The sequence below is a fragment of the Rana temporaria genome, chromosome 3 (genome assembly GCF_905171775.1).
Source record: "Rana temporaria chromosome 3, aRanTem1.1, whole genome shotgun sequence".
Classification (NCBI taxonomy): Eukaryota; Metazoa; Chordata; class Amphibia; order Anura; family Ranidae; genus Rana; species Rana temporaria.
Window position 1 is genome coordinate 421,103,931 of NC_053491.1, and position 22,765 is coordinate 421,126,695.

The 22,765-nt window shown below is 46.7% G+C and overlaps 1 protein-coding gene across 1 annotated transcript in view; it reads left to right on the forward strand.

Moving 5' to 3' along the window:
- Nucleotides 1–22,765, forward strand: part of PIWIL2 (piwi like RNA-mediated gene silencing 2) — a 426,915-nt gene that overhangs the window by 191,776 nt on the left and 212,374 nt on the right. The window contains 1 exon segment of the mRNA XM_040346159.1: nt 13,156–13,272. Coding sequence (XP_040202093.1) covers nt 13,156–13,272 — 117 coding nt within the window.

Consider the following 22,765-nt stretch of genomic DNA (forward strand, 5'->3'; position numbering starts at 1 on the left):
TAAAACATCAGTTCCGACGGGGACTTTCGGAAGCTCTCAAGGATGAGCTAGCGAGACCTGAAACTCCCGCCACTCTGGAGGACTTGATTCGGTCTGCCACTCAGCTGGACAGGCATTTAGGGGAGCGACGTTCCGAATGTTTCCAGGCTACTTGTCCCAACTGAATCCCTCCGAGGTCAGTCCCAGTGCATCCGCCTCCCCCAGTTCCATCAGCCATTCCTGTGTCTGATCCGGAGTCTATGCAGCTTGGCCTAGTTCGTGCTCCTCTTAGCCCTGAAGAAAGACAGCGCAGGCGTCAAGCCAACCTGTGCCTCTACTGTGGGGGTACTGGCCATTTTCTTTGCAACTGCCCAGTGAGACCCAGTAAGTTTGAATCCAAACCTGCCTTGAACTACCACGTTTCCAGTGCTCCAGACTTACATTGTCCTTTTTTATCTCCCTACAGCTACCGGGAGTAACCCGCCTACCGGCTATAATTGATTCGGGTGCTTGAAGTTGCTTCTTGGATTCCACCCTTGCTCAGAAGCTACGTTTTCCTCTCAGTTTTAAGGACCATCATCTACAGATACGCTTGGCAGATGGCTCTCTCCCCCGCTCTGGATTAGTCACGCAGGAGACTAGACCTATTCTTGCCACCACCGACTCTGGACATCAAGAACTCCTACGGCTGGACCTCATCCCTTCTCCTATGTTCCCCATTTATTTTAGGCCTCCCTTGGCTACAGGCACATCAACCACATATAAACTGGGTCGAGAATAAGGTCAGCTTCACATCACCATACTGCTCGCAGCATTGTCTCACACTGGTTGCCGCTTCATGCTCTACCATTACAACTTCACCAGAGCACCTCCAACACATTCCCTCTATATGTGGAGTTCAGAGACGTGTTTGACAAACAGGCCGACCGCCTACCTCCTCATCGGCTTTATGACTGCCCCATTGATCTCCTGCCAGGCTCTGAAATTCCCTTTGGCCGTATTTTTCCATTGTCGGAAACTGAGTTAAAAGCCCTCAAGGCTTATATTGACGAAAACCCAGAGGAATCTTTTTCGTGGAGAAGATGGAACTCTAAGACCCTGTATAGACTACCGAGAATTGAATAAAATAACCATTAAGAACAGATACCCACTACCCCTTATTCCCAAGCTTTTCCAACGCTTCCGGTCAGTTAAAAAAAAATCCAAACTTGACCTTCAGGGTGCCTATAACTTCATCCGGATCAGAGCGGGAGATGAGTGGAAGACCACTTTTAGATCCAGGTTTGGACATTACAAATACCTCATAATGCCCTTTGGACTTTGCAACGCTTCAGCTACACCTGGTCAACGTTATTTTTCGAGAACATCTGGACGACTTCTTAGTTGTATACCTGGATGACATCCTCATTTTCTCTGCTTCTGTTGAACTACAACGGGTACATGTTAAAAAAAAGTTCTCACCATTCTCAGGAACCATAATCTGTACCTCAAGGCTGAAAAGTGTGACTTCGAGAAAACCACCGTACAATTTCTCGGTTTCATCATCTCCACCAGCAGAGTTGCTATGGATCCACAGAAGGTCAAGGCTATTCAAGAATGGCCAGCTCCAGGGGACAAGAAAGGGGTACAACAATTTATTGGGTTTGCCAATTTCTACAGAAGATTTATCACCGGATTCTCTTCCATTGTAACGCCCATCACCAAACTTACACTTCAGGGCAACCACTTTACTTGGTCGCAAGAGGCTCAGGAAGCCTTCCTAAAGCGTAAATCTGCATTTACCTCTACACCTGTCTTGCGACACCCAGATCAGCGGTACCTTTCATATTAGAGGTAGACGCCTCCGAGACAGCCGCTGGGGCTATCCTTTCTCAAAGAAAAGGACTGAAGTCTCTGCTACACCTCTCTAAAGCTGAGTCCTCCGGAGAGGAATTACGATGTTGGGGATAGAGAGCTACCAGCTATTAAATTTACCCTGGAGGAGTGGAGATACCTGATGGAAGGTGCAGTTCACCCTGTCATGATTTTCACCGATCACAAAAATCTGGAGTATCTACGATCAGCAAAACGGTTGAAACCCAGACAAGCCCGTTTGGGCTCTTTTCTTTACCAGATTTAACCACTTAACCCCTGACCATATTGCTGGTCAAAGACCGGAGCACTTTTTGCGATTCGGCACTGCGTCGCTTTAACTGACAATTGCACGGTCGTGCGACGTGGCTCCCCAAAAAAATTGGCGTCCTTTTTTCCCCACAAATAGAGCTTTCTTTTGGTGGTATTTGATCACCTCTGCGGTTTTTACTTTTTGCGCTATAAACAAAAATAGAGCGACAATTTTGAAAAAAAATAATTTTTTTACCTTTTGCTATAATAAATATCCCCCCAAAATATATATGAAAAAAAATGTTTTCCTCAGTTTAGGCCGATACGTATTCTACATATTTTTCGTAAAAAAAAAATCGCAATGAGCGTTTGGTTTGCGCAAAAGTTATAGTGTTTACATAATAGGGGGTATTTTTTATGGCATTTTTATTATTATTTTTTTTTTTTACTAGTAATGGGCGGCGATCAGCGATTTTTTTTTTCTCGGTACTGCGACATTATGGCGGACACTTTTGACACATTTTTGGAACCATTGGCATTTTTGTAGCGATCAGTTCTATAAAAATGCATTGGATTACTATAAAAATGCCACTGGCAGGGAAGGGGTTAACACTAGGGAAGGGGTTAAATTTGTTCCCTGGATGTGTTCTAACTGTAGGGGGGGGCGTGGACTCACTAGGGGAAAGGACTGATCGTTGTCCATACATTGTTTGAACAGACGGTCAGGCATTTCTCCCCTGACAGGACCGGGAGCTGTGTGCTTACACACACAGCTCCCGGTCCTCGCTCTGTAACGAGCGACCGCGTGTACCCGGCGGCGATCGCGCTCGCTGGGCACGCGGGAGCGCGCGCCCCTATTGGCTGCTGAGCGAGGTGACGTATAGCTACGTGCTCTCGCCCAGCAGAGCCGACCTGCCGCCGTATAACTGTGGCGGCTGGTCGGCAAGCAGTTAACTTTCACGTCTCCTACAGACCCGGCTCCAAGAATGGGAAGGCGGATGCTCTCTCCAGGATGTTCCCGGAAACCCCTCTTGTAACTGAGCCTAGTACCATCCTGTCCTCTCAAAATGTTCTTTTGTTCTCCCAGACTGACCTGCTAACCTCCCTCAAGGCAGCATCCAGGCACTGTTCTGACCAGGAGACTCTTTCTTTGGAAAGGTGTGACGAGTTACTCTGGTCCCGAGGCAAAATCTTCGTTCCTCTAGAAACCAGGCATCTGATCCCAAGCACTTTCACTGACCACAAACTGGCAGTTCACTTTGGGACTCGAAAAACTGCAGAGCTGGTCTCCCGCTCCTTCTGGTGGCCAAAGGTGGAGGCAGGACTGCAAGGCCTACGTCACGTCATGTACCCGTTGCCAGCGTAACAAGGGACCAAATACAAAATCTTGGGGGTTACTCAAACCATTGCCCATTCCTGAAAGACCGTGGGCAGTCTCCATGGACTTCATTGTTGATCTACCTCCTTCCGGGGGCTTCACCACGATTCTGGTAGTGATTGAACGTCTCTCCAAGATGGCACACTTCCTGCCCATGGTGGGTACACCTGCTGCAGACACGGCCAGAATTTTCTTTAAAGAGGTAGTCCGGCTCCATGGGGTACCTAAGAGCATTGTCTCAGACAGAGGTGTACAATTCACATCTAAATTCTGGAAGGAACTTTGTAAATCCCCGGAGATCAAGCTTTGCCTCTCATCTGCTTACCATCCGCAAAGTAACAGTCAGACGGAGAGGACGAGTCAGACTTTGGAACAATACCTCTGTTGCTTCTGCTCAGTTTCCCAGGATGACTGGTCATCTCTACTACCATCTGCAGGTCCAGTCGGCCCAGGGTCGCTGGACTCTGGAAGAATCCTGTCTGCCGATCAAAGTCCTGGAACTTCGGGCGATCAGGCTATGCCTCTCCTTATAGTTGAGGAGGTTGCAAGGTCGCCCAATCAGGATCCAGTCGGACAACACCACGGCGGTGGCTTATGTCAACCATCAGGGAGGAACATGAAGCTCGGCTGCAGCGTCAGAAGTCGCTTGCATCCTACGGTGGGCGGCAAGAAGCGCATCGGCAGTCTACATTCCGGCGTAGAAAACTGGCAGGCAGACTGTCACCAGATGCTGGACCAGGGGGAATGGTCATTGTTTCAACTCCTTTGCAGGAGGTGGGGCGCACCGGACGTGGGTCTCCCTGGCCTCTCGCCTCAACCGTAAGGTTTCGAGGTTCGTGACCAGATCCAGAGATCCCTGGGCAGACACGTCAGACGCGTTAGTGGCCCCGTGGGGTCAGTATCGGCTAATTTATGCATTTCCCCCACTGAAGTTACTTCCTCGTCTGCATCGCAGAGTGTAGGCCGAAGGGATCCCGATGATTCTAATCGCTCCAGATTGGCCCTGGCGTCCTTGGTACGCCGATTTTGTGCGCCTGGTGGTGGATGCACCTTGGCAGCTGCCAATACGGGAGGACCTTCTGTCTCAAGGTCCCATACTTCATCCTGCTTTACAGTCGCTGGCTTTAACGGCATGGCTATTGAAAGCCAGGTGCTGAGGGACCGAGGTCTTTTAACAGACAATTGACCGAGTCCGAAAGTCTTCTTCCAGAAAGATCTACAATCGCACCTGGAAGGCCTACATCTCTGTGCGAAGAGATGGGGTGGCGTCCACGGAAGTATTCGGTTTCCAGGCTCCTGCTATTTTTACAGCGTGGAGTGGATCAGAAACTTGCCTTAACCACTTAAGGACCTTGCCTGTTTTTCAGATTTGGTGTTTACAAGATTAAAAATGTTTCTCTTATCGTCCATGGACGGACACGGCTCCTTAAATCTTGACAAGTGAGTTATGTTCCCTGTTTACAGGAGAGGACTAGGCAGAAACATGTTAGATAATTAAATACATGTTGCATCAACAGAGTTGAACAGCCCTGCCCGGGGGGCGGACCGGTCCCTCCAGACATAACCCTCCTCACTGCAGCCTCAGTTTCGTTCTGCCTAGCAAAGTAGGACGTATGGCTCCCTTTGGGCCCAGCACCCAGAGGAGAAATTTTCTTTTCTTTTATTTAATTAAAATTTTTCTTGAATCTTCTTTCAACTGTCGGCTGAGAGACAGGCTGGATAATATAGATCCTTGTAGTCTACTCAGTCCGACCAGCGGCGTGAGCACACCTTTGAAAAGAGTCATGCCCCATGACTCCTGGGGTGGCCAGTGAGCTTTGCTCCGAGGTTCACATATGACTGAGGCTGTGGTGTTGTCTCACTCACAGGGGATCGGGCCGACAGCTACCTCCATTGGGGTTGTAGGTCTGTCAGGAATGCGTCAGCGAGTCCTTGCTCGGACATGTAAGTAAGGTCCCTCCCGCTTTGGTGGGGTTCGGGGTCCTCTTCTCCTCCCTTCCGTGCTCTTTTCACTCTGCTGCATTGTTAACATTTGTCCCTGTCAGGGAGGGGGGCCTACCTGAGGGGACTGTGTATCTGGTCTGAGTTTTTTGTACTGGGGCTTTCCTGTAAAGTTTTTTTTTTTTTGGCACTTTTAAAGCCCTAGAAGGCTTTTCCGGATTAAATGCATTTTGCTGCCTTTCTGCCGACACTGGCGCCAATTTTTTGGGTGGTTTTTCAATTGCATTGAAAACTCCCATTGGCAGCCATTTTGTTGTAGCTGGGCCTTGGCGCAGCCTTCATTGCGGTCAGCCATTTTCCTGTGGCCGCGTTCAGAATGCTCGGCGGCCATCTTTGGGTAGTCCTGACCCTAGTGCTGAATCTTACGGCGCACACAGGTCCCTTCGGCTGCCGCAAGTTACCTCACGTTTTTTTCCTCCCCACACGCCCTGTGCTGAGGGCGGATGGCAGCGCTGGGCAGTCCCCTCCTGAGGTGAGTCCCCTGGGTACCCTGGTCAGCGCAGCAAGGGGTGAGATGCCCTGAATAGGGCCTGGGAGCGTCCGTTTTTTGGGGGATATACATACACACTATGTGTATGTATTTCTAAACTTTGGAGTAAGTATCTGGTCCTTCCCCAACATGCTTGTGGTGGCAGCAGGTGTTTAGTGCCTGGGATTCTTTTTATTGTTGGTCCTGGACACTTTGGTGACAGGGTGGGGGCGGACTGCGGTCGGGCGGGGTTTGAGAGTGCCCCCTCCCCCCGTTATCCCCTGGGGAATTCTGTCATGGAGCCATGGACCAGGTACCTGGGTCTGCAGGATAAGGCACTTAAAGGTGCGCTTCTCACAGCTGTAAGGGACTCTTTAGCTGGATAGTGCAGCTGGGTTTCTGCTGAGGGCTCGGTCAGCGCCCCCTGTGGTTAACTCCCAAACGGCAACTGTCATTTTCACAATAAACAATGCAATTTAAATGCATTTTTTGCTGTGAAAATGACAATGGTCCCAAAAATGTGTCAAAATTGTCTGAAGTGTCCGCCATAATGTCGCAGTCACGAAAAAAATCGCTGATCGCCGCCATTAGTAGTAAAAAAAATTAAAATAAATAAAACTAGCCCCTATTTTGTAAACGCTATAGATTTTGCGCAAACCAATCGATAAACGCTTATTGTGATTTTTTTTTTACCAAAAATAGGTAGAAGAATACGTATCGGCCTAAACTGAGGGAAAAAAAATGTTTATATATGTTTTTGGGGGATATTTATTATAGCAAAAAGTAAAAAATATAGAATTTATTTCAAAATTGTCGCTCTATTTTTGTTTATAGCGCAAAAAATAAAAACCGCAGAGGTGATCAAATACCACCAAAAGAAAGCTCTATTTGTGGGGAAAAAAGGACGCCAATTTTGTTTGGGAGCCATGTCGCATGACCACACAATTGTCTGTTAAAACGACGCAGTGCCGAATTGCAAAACCTGGCCTGGGCATTAAGCTGCCTAAATGTGCGGGGCTTAAGTGGTTAATTGCCATCTTGACCGTGGGGGTTATATTAATAAATGAGTTGGCCTCCAACACCTCTAAAATTGTTTTATGGGGGGCCCCTTGAATCATTAAACCTCCGTTTATTTCTCCTCCTGATTCTATTTTTACACCTAGATGCTGCAATTGTGCTGCCAGAAAAAAGCAGTGTGGATGTGGTATTGTCATTCCCCCCTCCCTTTTTGGCAGCTGCAAAGTTTGCAGCCCTATTCTAGCTTGTCCTCCTTTCCATATTAATTCTCTAAACAGAGTGGGGTAGATTCAGATAGATTAGCGGATCTTTAGATCCGCTAATCTATCTAATTTACGATCCGCCGGCGCAATTTTGAGAGGCTAGTGCAGCGTCCCCGCGCCGATTTAACTGATAGTGCAGCGTCCCCGCACCGATTTAACTGCGCATGCACCGCCGGCGAAATTTCCCAGTGCGCATGCTCCAAATGACATCGCTAGGACGTCATTGTTTTCGGCGTGAACGTAAATTACGGCCATCCGTATTCGCGACCGACTTGCGCAAACGACGTAAAAATTCAAAACTCGGCGCGGGAACGACGGCCATACTTAACATTAGCTACCCCTCATATAGCAGGGGTAACTATCCGCCGGAAAAGGTCGAGCGCAAACGACGTAAAAAAAAAGTGGCGGGCGTTCGTTTCTGAATCGGCGGATCTCCTCATTTGCATATTCGTCGCGAGTAAAACACGAAACGCCACCTAGCGGCCAGCGGAAGATTGCAGCCTAAGATCCGACGGTGCAAGTCACTTACACCTGTCGGTCGGTTTGCTGTGTGAGTTGCCATCTCATTGACTGCTAGCTGAGCCTCTTCTAATGTTATCGGGCTTCCATTTGCTCTTTCTCTATTCCCGTGAGAGTTGGTTATTCTAAGTTCCCGAAGAAGCGTTCCCATTCCTCCCCTCCCGCTGTTCCTTGAGACCTGTATAGTTTATCATAATATTCTCCAAATGTGTCCGTAATCACTGACACATTAGTGGATATGTCTCCATTACTCCTTCTAATGGCCGGGACAGCGGAGGGGGTGGAATTTGTTCTTACTAAATGGGCCAACATTCTTCCTACCCCCTCTCCCCCCCCCCCCCATATGCTACTTGTTTTTGAAACATTTTCTTATTTTCAGGATTTTCTTAACAACTCTATTTTGTATTCCTGTTGCTTTTCCAGCCAAGTTCTTTGCCTCTCCACCGTTGGGTTTTCAATATATTCCTTTTCGGTGTTCTCTAGTTCCTTTCTAATCCTATTTTCCCATTCCTTTGAAACCTTTTTAACTTTCGCCACTTGTTTGGATACATAGACCTCTAAGGAATGCTTTCAATGTATCCCACATTACCCCCCTCGTTGCGGTTCCCTCATTAAACTCTATAAACTCTTTTAATTTTACCATTGTCTCCTCGGGATTCCCCATTAATTCAAACCATAGAGGGCTTATTTTCCATACCGCGGCGGACCTACTCCCCTCTAGGTTTACCGTTATCACCAAGGAGTAATCGGATACCCCTCGAGGCTGGTATACTATTTCCCCAATTATTTAAGAGGCTTCCACATTGCTCAGGACTAAATCTATCCCGGATAGTGTGGAGTGAGTACTGGAGCAACAGGAATACTGCAACTCCTCTGGATTTTTCATCCTCCATACATCAAACAAACCTGCCTCTTGTAGAAACTGATATGGCCGGCTCTCTGAGGAATTCTGTACATTTACCCTTGGGAACCTGTCTATTTTCTTATTTACCACCTCATTAAAGTCCCCCATTGCTATGACAGGGATCCCGGGTTTATCCAGTATAAAGTCCATTAACTTATACATAACCTCGTTTAAATGGTGGAGGAATGTATATATTAGCAAGAATATATTCCCTGTTCTCTATTACACAGTGAAGGAAAACATAGCCCCCCTCATCGAATGAGAGAGTGGGTAACCGCTCAAAGAGAACCAGGTAATCTGATTCCTGTGGTCCGAGCCAAGGGTGCAGGCAGTGCAATCAAAATGCAGGTTAGGATGAAGGAAAAAAGCTGGGACAGCCGCACTCCAAAAAAACTCCTCCTTTAATTAAAAATCACAAAATACATGCCACAGCAAGAAACAGCACAACAAAAGACTGCCCGGTGTCTCAGTTATTATTACATTAATGAGTAAGTACACAAACACATATAGGCAACAAAAATACAAAAAACAAAAATAATATAATAATAATAATCATAAAAATAATAAAAAAACACAAGTTAATATACTATAAAACAAATAAGACCATTAGAATTAAGGTGCACCTTTACAATATGCTCAATCTTTAGGCATTTTTTGTTCACTACATTACACCATAATATGGTGTAATGTCCTTTTTATGGTCCACCGTCATATTCACCCCTATTTTTTTCCCTTTTTTTTTTTTTTTTTTTCCCCCATTTCACTTTTTATTTGTTTTTCTTTCTTCTTTTTTAATTAATTTCACTTTACTTTATCGCACTTCAATTCATATCATATTTTTTGTTTTTTTAATTTCATTTTATTTGTTACTTATACAAGTTATACATGTTTTACACATATCATTCCATTTCCTGTCCACTTCATTTCACTTCTCTTACACCCAAATATTTTTCTTCACATTTACACATACACCTACACTCTCTTTCACATTTTTCTGCACCCCACTTCTCTATTGGGTCAACACATCATTTTATCCAATGTTCACTATTCACTATGAATTTGCATGAGACATAGTCCACATGAGACACTCTCTGATTGTCTGTCGAGACACACCCAAACTTCACAGGGGACCCTGTTTAACTTAATTGTTTCCAGAGCCCCCACCCACTCATTGGGCTGTAAGGTATATATTCACTCATTTTACTGTTTACACACTAGCTATGAAGAAGCACTAAGGCATAGTGCGAAACGTCAGCTTTTCTTTTGTTGTGCTGTTTCTTGCTGTGGCATGTATTTTGTGATTTTTAATTAAAGGAGGAGTTTTTTTGGAGTGCGGCTGTCCCAGCTTTTTTCCTTCATCCTAACCATAGCCCCCCTCATCATCAATACTGGCCTGCTTGCAAGTAAACACCACTCCCCTTTCTACCAGGATTGTCACCCCCCCTTGAATAAGATGTGTTTACTGAATGATATTAATATTGAAATTTCCTAAGCTGAATCTGTTTTTTAATGTCCTTTGTATAGTGAGTCTCCTGCAAACAGATTAATCCCACCTTATGCACCTCTAATATGTCAAATACTACTGCTCTTTTGCTGGAGTGCCCATCCCACGAACATTCTATGATCCTATTTTCAAAATTCTATCCTGCATTAAATCATATGTTTATACATTCTGCGATACAGAAAAAAGACAATCCTAATCAATAACCAGTTTACCCCACCTAATGAACTCATAGCTCCTTAACCCCTTTTTCTTCTCTATACAAGGCAAGACTATACTTTTTCTCTGATTTCCATTTAGTGAACTTTATAATACATGTGTTTTATCATTTACATTCTGTGACATCTTACTTATTCCCCTGTGATAAGTTGTCAGTGTTTTCCTACCTTTTACCAAGGTTTGTACTTGATGTGTAAATATGTAACGTTCCCTCCCTGTGTTCAATCCCTTTCCTTTCCCCTGAAATATCACCCTAGAGTGAGTCCCCCTTCCACCCCCCGCTCCCTGCCCTCCCTCCCCCTCCCTCCTCCCAACCCCTTCCTACACCTTCCTAGGTAACCCCTAGGGGCTAGTTTTGTGACCAGTTCCTTTACTCCCATACTTCCATTCACTCCCCCTGTCCTCCCTCCCACCACCACTCACACCATCTCTCGTTGTGTTCCACTCTTTACCCATTCTTTCCCTTCTCTTGAGTGCGAGTTCCCCTCCCACTCCCCATTAATACAATATATTTAATCCCCTTAATCCCCCCCCCCCTTTACTTTTAATTATAAACTAGGTGTCCCCTCCTTCCACTACTGATAATTGATCTTTTTTTTCCTTCATCCATATCGCACCCTCTGGGGTATCAAAAAAAAGTCCTACCCAGCGCCATCACCCAAAGCCGTGCTGGGTATAATAAGGCGTATGAGAGATTGACTTTCTGCATTTTTCGTTTAACCTCAATGAAACTCGCCCTCCGCTTCTGTAGAAGAGGAGAGAAATCAGGATCGAATGAGACCTTAGAACCATCAAAAAAAATATTCCCCATCTCTCTACTCTTTCTCAATATAGACTCTCTGTCTCGATAATTTAAAAATTTCAGTAGCATCGATCTTGGGCGCCCTCCAGAGGGGGGTGGTTTAAAAGGAACTCTGTGCGCTCTTTCTATCATAAACGACTGTGAAAATCTCTCTACCAAATAAACTTATGAACCAGTTTTCTAAAAACTCTATGGGCTTAGTCCCCTCACATTTTTCCGGAAGTCCCACCAATCTAACATTATCCCATCAGTCTATTTTCTATTTCATCCATTTTTTCTTCAAATTTGTCCACTTGGGTCTTCATGTTCTGAACATCTTGTTTGACAGGGTGCAATTCGTCTATTTGGGATATCCTCCCTTCCGCATCCGATATCCTTTCATTTGTTTTCTGTATTTCCTGTCTCACCGAGACCAGCTCCTCTTTAATGCCTTTCATTTGGTCATACAATTCCCCCAATGTCTTTTTACATTCATTCACCACTAGAAATACATCTTTTATTGTGGGGGTATCTTCTGACTGGGGGATTACTGTTGGGTCTGTATCTGCCCTTTTATCAACCGCGGCCGTGTTTTTATTGACAGAGGTTTTAATTACAGCTGCACCTGCTTGACCTAAGCATCTTCTATCTGTGTTTGTTTTGGCGGGGGGCCTGGGATGATGAGCCGCTTTTACTTGGGTTTTGCTCTGTTGGGTTGACATATTTTTCTAATTTAGCCGCTGCTACAGCGGCTACACCCCCCTTTTCCTTTTCATTTTCCTTTGCCGACCTTAATGATTGCAGCCCCGACATTATTGTTGAGAGGTAGAGAAAAAATAAGGAAAAACTTATTTTTTGATGGGGAACAGTCCTTAAAAGAGACTTAACGGTATATGATAACTGTGTGGTAACCGTATTTTAGCATTGAATCTGACTGTCCCAAGGAGACCAAAAAGAGGGGGGGGGGGGAATGGACAAAAAAGCAACAAAAGTGTACCCAAGATATATATAAAAAAAAAATTAACTGGTCCCGACCGTTTTGGCGTGGCTTTGGCTAGCCAACTCTTTGTTTCCACACAATCGGGGGGGGGGGGAATAATTCTTTACTTCACACTTCCTTGTACGGAGGAGGAAAAAAATAAAGTGCATAGTGCAAATTTTCATTCAATCAGTTAATGGATTACTGATACACAGTTCCATGTATAATGCACCAATATTTTACTGGGTTACTCACTCCGTCCTCTCCGTGCTGTTTTCCACTGCTTCACCCCCGTTGCACAAGTCAGACTGCTGTAGGAACCGTCCTCCTTAATATCTGCGCTCCTCTGCTCTCTGTACCGCAGAGTTTTGGGCACACCTCCTTGCCTTCACCTGCTCCTGTGCCCTGCCGAGGTGTAGGATGCGGGGGGGAGGGGGAGACAATGAGGGAACCTCCGGGAAACCCCCGAGTACCCCCAACACCTTCTTCTCCGAGCTCCGGCTAGGGCACGCCGGGGCGATCACGTGATCCAATCAGCTGACCACCGCCCTCCAATCGCGGACTCGGGTCTGCAGCTGGACCTCCACCTCCAGGGGGACTCCAGGTGAACCCCAGGGAAACCCCCCAATCAGCTGGCACAAATCTCGGGGACTCCCGTTCACAGCGGCTTCTACCAGCAGGTACGTCCGCCCGACTTTTCCCCGGGCAGCGTCGGCGCTAGCGGAGGATTTAGAGGGTTCAGAGGGTTCACTCTGAATTCATGCAGGGGATTTGAACAGCATTCTGGGGGTAGTAGGGCCGTGGGAGACGAATCTCGCTCCTCACCACATCTCACATGCCTGTCTCACTCCACACACCTCCGCACCTGCATCTGCATCCGGTCACGCCCCAAACACCCAAGCCGATTATATTTAAATGTATATCTAAGAAATATTTTAGTCATTCTCTTTTAGTATAAATCTGCTATGTAGATCTATCCTAAAGCTGAACTGACTTCTGCTAAGTATTGACTTTGTTCCCTTCTAATGTATAGTATTTGTAGACTGCAGGTGTGGCCAGGACTATGCAGCTAGCATAACGCAGGACAGACGGCGGCCTGTTTCTTATAGCGGATCATTACCCACATGAATATCCGAAATGACTCTGTACTTGACATCATGTAAGTTAATATTACGCAATATATGTTTATACCTATAGAGGACTGCCCTTAGGTGTTTTATACTTAAAGGACTGCCCATAGAGCTGTTTGTTTTTTGCTGCCGAGGAGTTTGAACAAGAGCATGGGGGAACAGTGAATATCCATTTTGAGCTTACAAATGTGTTATCCACAAAGTGCTGATTCTTTGACCTTCTTGGAGGTGAGGTGGTACATGTGTGGCACACATCGCGCAGAGTGGATCAGCTTTTTTTTTATTTATGAGCACTTTTTAAGGACTTCTTACTAAATCTCATATAAAGACTTTTGTAATTGATCTCCTGCTTTTATATATTTGCTGCATGGTGTTTTATAGTATACAATGTGTCATAACAGTACGTTTAATTTTTTTGATTGGTGAACATAAGCACTTTATTGATTGGATTTCGTTATATTTGTAAGGATTTTTATGCAACACTAGCACTTTGTTTTAATTGTAATATTTATATGTTGGGAAGCTGATTGTGATATTGAAGTGTTTGCAAATAGTTTTCACTGCATTTTTTATTATCTCACAGATATTACACATATGTAGCACTTTGATAAGACACATTTACACATTTGTAGCACTCTGATAAGAGGAGGGTGTATTTTAGTTCTGGACTAATATACACTTTTTTTGGTGAGAGGAAGGTGCATTGTAGTTTAGATCCCCTTTCGTATTTTAGTGTATCCTGGTTTAGGATAGTGGAGCAGCTGCAGTATAGAGACAACCTAGTATTGCTATAGCGCAGACAGTTTGACATTCAAGTTTTCTTTGCTACCTAGTGTCCAACTCCTGTAGATGGCTGCTTTTTTTTATCTTTTTTATTTTGTACACAAAGATGTCCATTTATAAGATATTTCCAACACATAGCATGTACATAAATTACACCCAAAATTATATTCTGCTACTCCTGAGTATGTCAATACCACATGTGTGAGAGTTTTCTACAACCCTGGCCACAATACAGAGGCTTAAAGGAGTTCTCTGACCTAAAACTTTTAACCCCCTGCTGTGCCCGGGCTGTAAAAATATACAAAATAAACTGTCACTTAACCTGCCTACGATCCCCCCGTTGTTCCGATATCGCCGTCCTGTTCTCCGGTCCCGGGCCCCTTCCGCTTCCTGTGTGTCGGTGACTCATAGTGCACAGGTAAGTGACAGTTTATTTTGTATATTTTTACAGCCCGGGCACAGCGGGGGTTAAAAGTTTTAGGTCAGAGAACTCCTTTAACATGCAGGTAGCACCATCAGGGGTTCTAGGGGCATACATTTCAAATCTAATTTGACTACCTATTTCACAGTGATCACGTGGTAAAGGGCCGTTGTCATCAGCCCATTTCCCTGATCCATGAAGCGCTGGGTCCGTTTAATAATATTCCCAGGTGTGCACGATTCTGGGAGGATATTGTAGTACGCCCTCCCCAGAATTATCCGACTGCGCTGTAGCCGAGTTTTGGCTATTGCCCGGTTGGCAAGTGGTTAGACACTGTTGGGAAACAGCAGTACGGTACAACTTATCATTGTAACTTATGTTCCAACTTGCTGCTTTATTTCAGGCCATTCATTTTAAATGGGCCCAACACAAGCAGGTCAAATATTAAAATAAACATACAAGTGCATCTCAAAAAATGTGACTCATCAAAAAGTAAATTTATTTTAGTAATTCAATTCAAAAAGTTAAACTTGTATATTCTATAGATTCATTACACACACTGATCTATTTCTAACATCTATTTCTTTTAATTTTGAATATGGCTTTCAGCTAGTGAAAACCCAAAATTCAGTATCTCAGAAAATTAAAATTTTGTGAAAAAGTTTAATATTGTAGACTCATGGTGTCGCACTCTTTTCAGCTAATTAACTCAAAACACCTTGTAAAGCTTTCCTAAGCCTTTAAATGGTCTTAGTTTGTTCAGTAGGTTACACAGTCACGGGGAAGACTGCTGACTTGACAGTTGTTCAGACGACAGTCATTGACCACCCTCCACAAGGCGGGTAAGTCACAAAAGTTAATTGCTAAAGAAGCTGGCTAATCAGAGTACTGTATCCAAGAATATTAATGGAAGGTTGAGTGGAAGGAAAAAGTGTTAGAAAAAGGTGCACAAGTAAAAGGGATAACTGCAGCATTGAGAGGATTACAGTAGGTGAACCCGATTTTGTGTCAATCTCGCTCTCTTTCTCGGCGAGATTGAGCACCTACGAGCCCCATCGCGGGAGCCAGCGCCGAGCTGGCTTGCCGCGATGGAGACAGAGCCGTCATAGAAGCGACGGGAGATCCGACTTGGATTCCCGCCAATTCTACACGCGTGCTGCGTTTGTTATGAATCCTGAGGGGGAAGTCCCCGCCGGATTTTAAATAAAAATCCGGCATGGGTCCCCCCCTCAGGAGCATACCGGGCCCTTAGGTCTGTTATGGGTTGTAAGGAGAGCCCCCCTACGCCGAAAAAAACGGCGTAGGGGGTCCCCCTACAATCCATACCAGACCCGTATCCAAAGCACGCTACCCGGCCAGCCAGGAAGGGAGTGGGGACGAGCGAGCGCCCCCCCCCCCCCCCCTGAGCCGTACCAGGCTGCATGCCCTCCACATGGGGGGGTTGGGTGCTCTGGGGCAGGGGGGCGCACTGCGGCCCCCCACCTCAGAGCACCCTGTCCCCATGTTGATGAGGACAGGGCCCCTTCCCGACAACCCTGGCCGTTGGTTGTCGGGGTATGCGGGCGGGAGGCTTATCGGAATCTGGGAGCCCCCTTTAATAAGGGGGCCCCCAGATACCGGCCCCCCCACCCTAAGTGAATGAGTATGGGGTACATCGTACCCCTACCCATTCACCTGCAAGAAAAGTGGTAAAAACACAAATAAACCACACAGTGTATTAAAATATTTTATTTTTCTGCTCCGGAGGCCGCCCCCTGTCTTCTTAATTAGCTCTTTTACCAGGGGGGGCTTCTTCTTTGACGTCTTCGGGTGGGTGGGGGCCGCCGTCTGGTTCTCTTCCACCGCCGAGGGGGGTGGCTTTTAAAAAAGCCCCCACCCCCCCGGCGGGTTTCCTCCGGCGTCTTCGGCGGGGCTCTTCTTCTTCCGCTATCCCGACGGGTCTTCTCCGCTATCCGGGGGGTCTCGCCGCTCTCCGCTGTTGACTCGTCGCACCCCGGTTCTTCGTCTCGCAGTCCGGTCCCTTCTTCCGTGCTGTACGTCTTCTTCCGCGCTGTGACGTCATGTTCTTCACTTCTCTTCTCCTCCCGATGTTGACTCGCCGGTCCTCCTCGCTGAAATGACGGATGCGCGCCTTGCATCGGACCTATATAGGCCTCACAGTCCCATCATGCTCTGTACCTACCCATGTGATACCTACCACGTGGTAGGTATCACATGGGTAGGTACAGAGCATGATGGGACTGTGAGGCCTATATAGGTCCGATGCAAGGCGCGCATCCGTCATTTCAGCGAGGAGGACCGGCGAGTCAACATCGGGAGGAGAAGAGAAGTGAAGAACATGACGTCACAGCGCGGAAGAAGACGTACAGCACGGAAGAAGGGACCGGACTGCGAGACGACGAACCGGGGTGCGACGAGTCAACAGCGGAGAGCGGCGAGACCCCCCGGATAGCGGAGAAGACCCGTCGGGATAGCGGAAGAAGAAGAGCCCCGCCGAAGACGCCGGAGGAAACCCGCCGGGGGGTGGGGGCTTTTTTAAAAGCCACCCCCCCCCCGGCGGTGGAAGAGAACCAGACGGCGGCCCCCACCCACCCGAAGACGTCAAAGAAGAAGCCCCCCCTGGTAAAAGAGCTAATTAAGAAGACAGGGGGCGGCCTCCGGAGCAGAAAAATAAAATATTTTAATACACTGTGTGGTTTATTTGTGTTTTTACCACTTTTCTTGCAGGTGAATGGGTAGGGGTACGATGTACCCCATACTCATTCACTTAGGGTGGGGGGGCCGGTATCTGGGGGCCCCCTTATTAAAGGGGGCTCCCAGATTCCGATAAGCCTCCCGCCCGCATACCCCGACAACCAACGGCCAGGGTTGTCGGGAAGGGGCCCTGTCCTCATCAACATGGGGACAGGGTGCTCTGAGGTGGGGGGCCGCAGTGCGCCCCCCTGCCCCAGAGCACCCAACCCCCCCATGTTGAGGGCATGCAGCCTGGTACGGCTCAGGAGGGGGGGGGCGCTCGCTCGTCCCCACTCCCTTCCTGGCTGGCCGGGTAGCGTGCTTTGGATACGGGTCTGGTATGGATTGTAGGGGGACCCCCTACGCCGTTTTTTTCGGCGTAGGGGGGCTCTCCTTACAACCCATAACAGACCTAAGGGCCCGGTATGCTCCTGAGGGGGGGACCCATGCCGGATTTTTATTTAAAATCCGGCGGGGACTTCTCCCTCAGGATTCGTAACAAACGCCGCACACGTGTAGAATTGGCGGGAATCCAAGTCGGATCTCCCGTCGCTTCTATGACGCGCTTGCTGGGATGTGCTGTCACTATTCCAGTGAGTGTGAGATGTCGGCGAGATCTCGGCACCCTGTCGCCGAGTATCAGCGCGACGCTGTCCTGCTAAAAGCACAATATCACAAACACCTACTGTATGAAGCAAAGGCCATTCAAGAATTTGGGGGAGATTCACAAGGAGTGGACTACGGCTGGTGTCAGTGCTTCAAGAGTTACCACACGCATTCCTTGTGTCAAGCCACTCCTGACCCAGAGACGACAGAAGCGTCTTACCTGGGCCAAGAAGAAAAAAGTACTGGACTGTTGCTCAGTGGTTCAAAGTCCTCTTTTCGGATGAAAGTAAAATTTGGATTTTTTTGGGAAATCAAGGAAGAGTGGAGAGGCATCCTAATTGCATGAGGTCCAGTGTGAAGTTTCCACAGTCAGTGATGTTTTGTCATCTGCTGGTGTTTGTTCACTGTGTTTTATCAAGTCCAAAGTCGGCGCAATCCTCTACCTGGAAATTCTACAGCACTTCATTCTTCCCTCTTGACCAGCTTTATGGAGATGCTGATTTCATTTTCCAGCAGGACTTGGTACCTCAGGAACAAAGATTGTCCCTGGACAGCCGCACTCTGAACAAATTGTAGCCTTTTGTTAAAAGGACAGCACTACAAGTCACAGCAAAACAAAATCTGACTACTGACGCGTTTCGCACTGAAACTAGTGTTTAGTCATAGCTAGTTTCTTAGTTTCTGTTAGCTGCACGATTTATCGTTAATCAAAATTGCGGTCTTTTTCCCTTCCCGATCTTCAAAACGGCATGTCACGATCTTTCTAACAAGTGCAGAGTTCTCACAGCTGGAAAAACAAAATCCAGGCAGTCTGTCAAGTTTTATTGCAACACACAAGTAGAAACAAAGTATCTGTTCGTTCTTTTATCAAAGGAAAGACGTCCGTGTAGATCAGGGGTGTCCAAACTTTTTTCAAAGAGGGCCAGATTTAATTAAGTGAACATGCGTGAGGGCCGACTATTTTGCCTGACATTCTTTGAACCATTAAAATTTGGTCTAGATGTGTTCGTCTGAGCACTAATACACGGCCCAACAAGAATTATCTTGCCTTTGTGGCTGTGTGTGGTGAATAGATGAGCTCGGGCGTGTTATTTGGATATACTGTATAAATTTCTTTTGTGGCCCCCAACAAATCCCAGAGCGCTGCTGAGGACTAAGGATGAGCTTGGGCATGTTATTTGGATATATCGTATTTATCGGCGTATAACATGCACGGGCTTAGCATTGCCCTGAATGCAGCCTCACCATTTCCATGAATGCAGCTTCACCATTGCCATGAATGCAGCCTCACCATTGCCATGAATGCAGCCTCACCATTGCCATGAATGCAGCCTTACCATTGAAACCAATGCAGCCTTACCGTTGCAACCAATGCAGCCTTACCATAGCAACTAATGCAGCCTCACATGTGCCATAAATGCAGCCGTACATGTGCCATGAATGCAGCCTTACCATTTGCAATCAATGTAGCCTCACATGTGCCATAAATGCAGCCTTACCATTGCCATCAGTGCAGCCTGATCAATGCCCATCTGCAGTCTCGGAGGGCAGAGGGAGAGGGGCGGGACAAGTGCAGACAGATTACAAACAGGAGAATCTCTTGTTTACTCTGTGGCCTCTTTAATACAACGTCCCGCCTCCTATGATAGACAGAACAGTCGTCCAATGGCATCCCAGGAGACTGGACTTCCAATACAGATGCTGCTGAGAAAACAGGAGATTCTCTTCATGTAATCTGATGGCGCTCATCCTGCCCCTTCCAAGGCAGTGCCGATAAATACGGTATATATCTTTTGTGGCCCTGGGGGCCACAAACAATGTATATATCCAAATCCCCAGGGGGGCCATATTAAATCAACAGGGGGGCCACATTTGGCCCGCGGGCCGGACTTTGGACATGCCTGGTGTAGATGAAAGAAGTTTTAACGATTTAAAGACCAAACCTTTTCTGACATCTGTTGCTTACAAGTAAATATCATTTTCTGGTAGAAAATTACTTGGAACACCCAAACATGATATATATATATATTTTTTAGCAGAGACCCTAGAGAATAAAAATGGTGGTTGTTGCAATATTTTGTGTCACACATCATTTGCTCAGCGTTTTTTCAAATGCAATTTTGTGGGAAAAAATACACTTTAACCACTTAAGGACAGAAGGTGTTTTTCAGATTCGGTGTTTACAAGACTAAATCATTTTTTTTTTCTAGAAAATTACTTAAAACCCCCAAACATTATATATATTTTTTTCTAACACCCTAGAGAATAAAATGACGGTCATCGCAATACATTTTGTAACACCGTATTTGCGCAGCGGTCTTGCAAGCGCACTTTTTTTTGGAAAAAAATCACTTTTTTTAATTAAAAAATAAGACGACAATAAATTTGGCCCAATTTTTTTATATATTGTGAAAGATAATGTTACGCCGAGTAAAATGATACCCAACATGTCACGCTTTAAAATTGCTCCTGCTCGTGGCATGGCGTCAAACTTTTTCTATTACAATGTAAACATCCCTTGTAATAGAAAAAAGCATGACAGGTCCTCTTAAATATGAGATCTGGCGGTCAAAAAGACCTCAGATCTCATATTTAGACTTAAATGCAAGAAAAAAAAAAAGGAAAATTTTGTCATTTAAAAAAATGACAACAAAAAAATTGTCTCTTTAAGACGCTGGGCGGGACTGACGTTTTGACGTCACTTCCTCCCAGCAGAGCTGTGAGGACGGGTGGGGGCCATCTTCCCCTCACTCAAGTCCTCACACATCAGGCAGCAGCACTCGATCTCCTCCGCCGCTACCGACAGCTCCGGTAAGCGGCGGAGGGTGCGGGAGAGCGGCGGGAGGGGGGGTTCTCTCCCGCCACCGATAACGGCGAATCCGCCGCGGAGACCGCCGTTATCGTTTACAGGCACGCACACTGAAAAGATGGATACCTCAGTTGTGGCAGCAGCTGCTGCCGTTACCGAGATATCCACCTTTAAAAACAGGACGTATATATACAGTGGGCGGGCGTTAAGTGGTTAATAAATAAAATAAAAAACGAAACCGTAAAGTTAGCCCAACTTTTTTGGTATAATGTGAAAGAAGATGTTACACCTCGAGAATCGTAATCTTTATTCTAAGCAAAATAAATTTATGATTTTCATTTTAGCTAGAATTGTGCAGCTCTAGTTTCTGTCATTAAATTTAGTAAATAAGTAATTTTTCTCCTTCACTGATGTGCACTGATATGCTGCACTGATAGGTGGCACTACTATGTGGTACTGATGAGCACTGATAGGTGGCACCGGTGTGCAGTGAAGGGTGGCACTGATGTTCGGCACTGGTGGGCACCTATAGGCAGCACTGATGGGCACTGAAGGCTGCACTGACTGTAATCATTAATGGGCACTGAATTGTGGCACTGCTGGGGCTTTCCTGTAATCAGGGCACTGTGCCCTGATTACCTGCCCTTTCTCCCCTGCGAGGAGATACCGCTGATCAGCACTCATGTCATCGGCTCTTTACAGAGATCGGGATCACAGCCACAATCACTGCGCAAGAGCGCCCTTTCTGGGGCACCGTCATATGATGTCCACCCAGAACTAGAGCCCCACCGCTCCTCCGGCATTTGATGGTGGGCAGCCGACAAGTGGTTATTCTAGGTCAGTGCCAGGGTTGGTGTTTGGGTCAGGGTCAAAGGTTTTCTTCTCTTCTGTTCATGGACGGACACTGCAGCATATTGACCTTAGGGTATTATCCTCCTTCCTAGGAGATTGACTAGGCAGAAAAACAGCATGTTAAGTGTTAAACACTCCACACAGTATAGTACCTCCCAGGGGGCGGTTCCCCCAGGTACATCCCCCACTCTCTGCTCTGCAGCCTCAGTTTTGAGGCTCCTCTGGGCCCATGTGCTCTGGGGATTTTTTTTTGCAATTTTCTTGCTTTTTCTATTTTTTTTTTTTTTTTGCATTTTTGGATCCTGAGATCTACAATCAACTGCCGACTGAGTGACAGGCTGGATCCTCGATCCTTGTAGTCCCTCCAAGTTCGGCCATTGAGCGTGTGCCGGCCTTTAGCTACTCGCTGGGCCGTCCATGACATGCGCTCCACGGCACCCATATGACCGGGCTCTATGTCCGTGTCACAGTGTGCCAGGCCTCCAGCCATGCCGTAACTGCGCGGACGTTGGTTCTGTCCGGGATGCCTCCAGCCAGTGGTCGCAGGACGGGTAAGTAGCAGTCCCCTTGCTTTGGCAGGGTGGTGCGGCTGGTGCATTCCTGGGGAGGTCGATCGGGGGTCCGCCCTGCTTTCCTCTCTCCCTCCCCACGTTATGGGTGGTCGGCCGTGAGGTGGGTACTGTTTGACAATTTTATTGCATTATTTTGTGCTAATTACTTGCTACTATGTTGATGTTTGAATGTTCATTTTCATTAGTGCGGTTGTATATTCTACCCACAAATATGTGATACTATGTGCAGTTGCACACCCCACCTCCATACATGTGATACATAATAATATGCACCCATGCAAATAAAATGTTTGTTTTGTACCTAACCCCAATCGGTCAGCTGCTTCATTTAAAGTCCCAAAACTCCCCCCCTTTTTTTTATTAACATTACCCGGGATGGAAGCACTTTTCCCATGTGCTTCATTTAAAGTCCCTAATTTTCTTCATATTTCGACCGTGAGGTGGGGGGTCCGCCTGGGGGGCTCCATCCTGTGGCTGGGGGCTGTGTCTATCAGGGGTGCTGTTTTTTTTTGCTGCCGTGTGTGCGGGGGGGGGGGGGGGGGCCTTCCCGTTTGCTGATGTGTCTGCTGTTTTACTGCACAATCGCGGCCGTCATTTTGGGGGCGCCGGGCACCTTTATTGATCGGTGGCCATTTTCTTGTAGCCCACATGCTCTTTTTGCATGTCGGCAGCCATTTTGGAATGGGGTTTGTGCCTCTAGCGGCTGAAATAACGGCGCGAACATCTCCAGTACTCTTCCTGAGGGA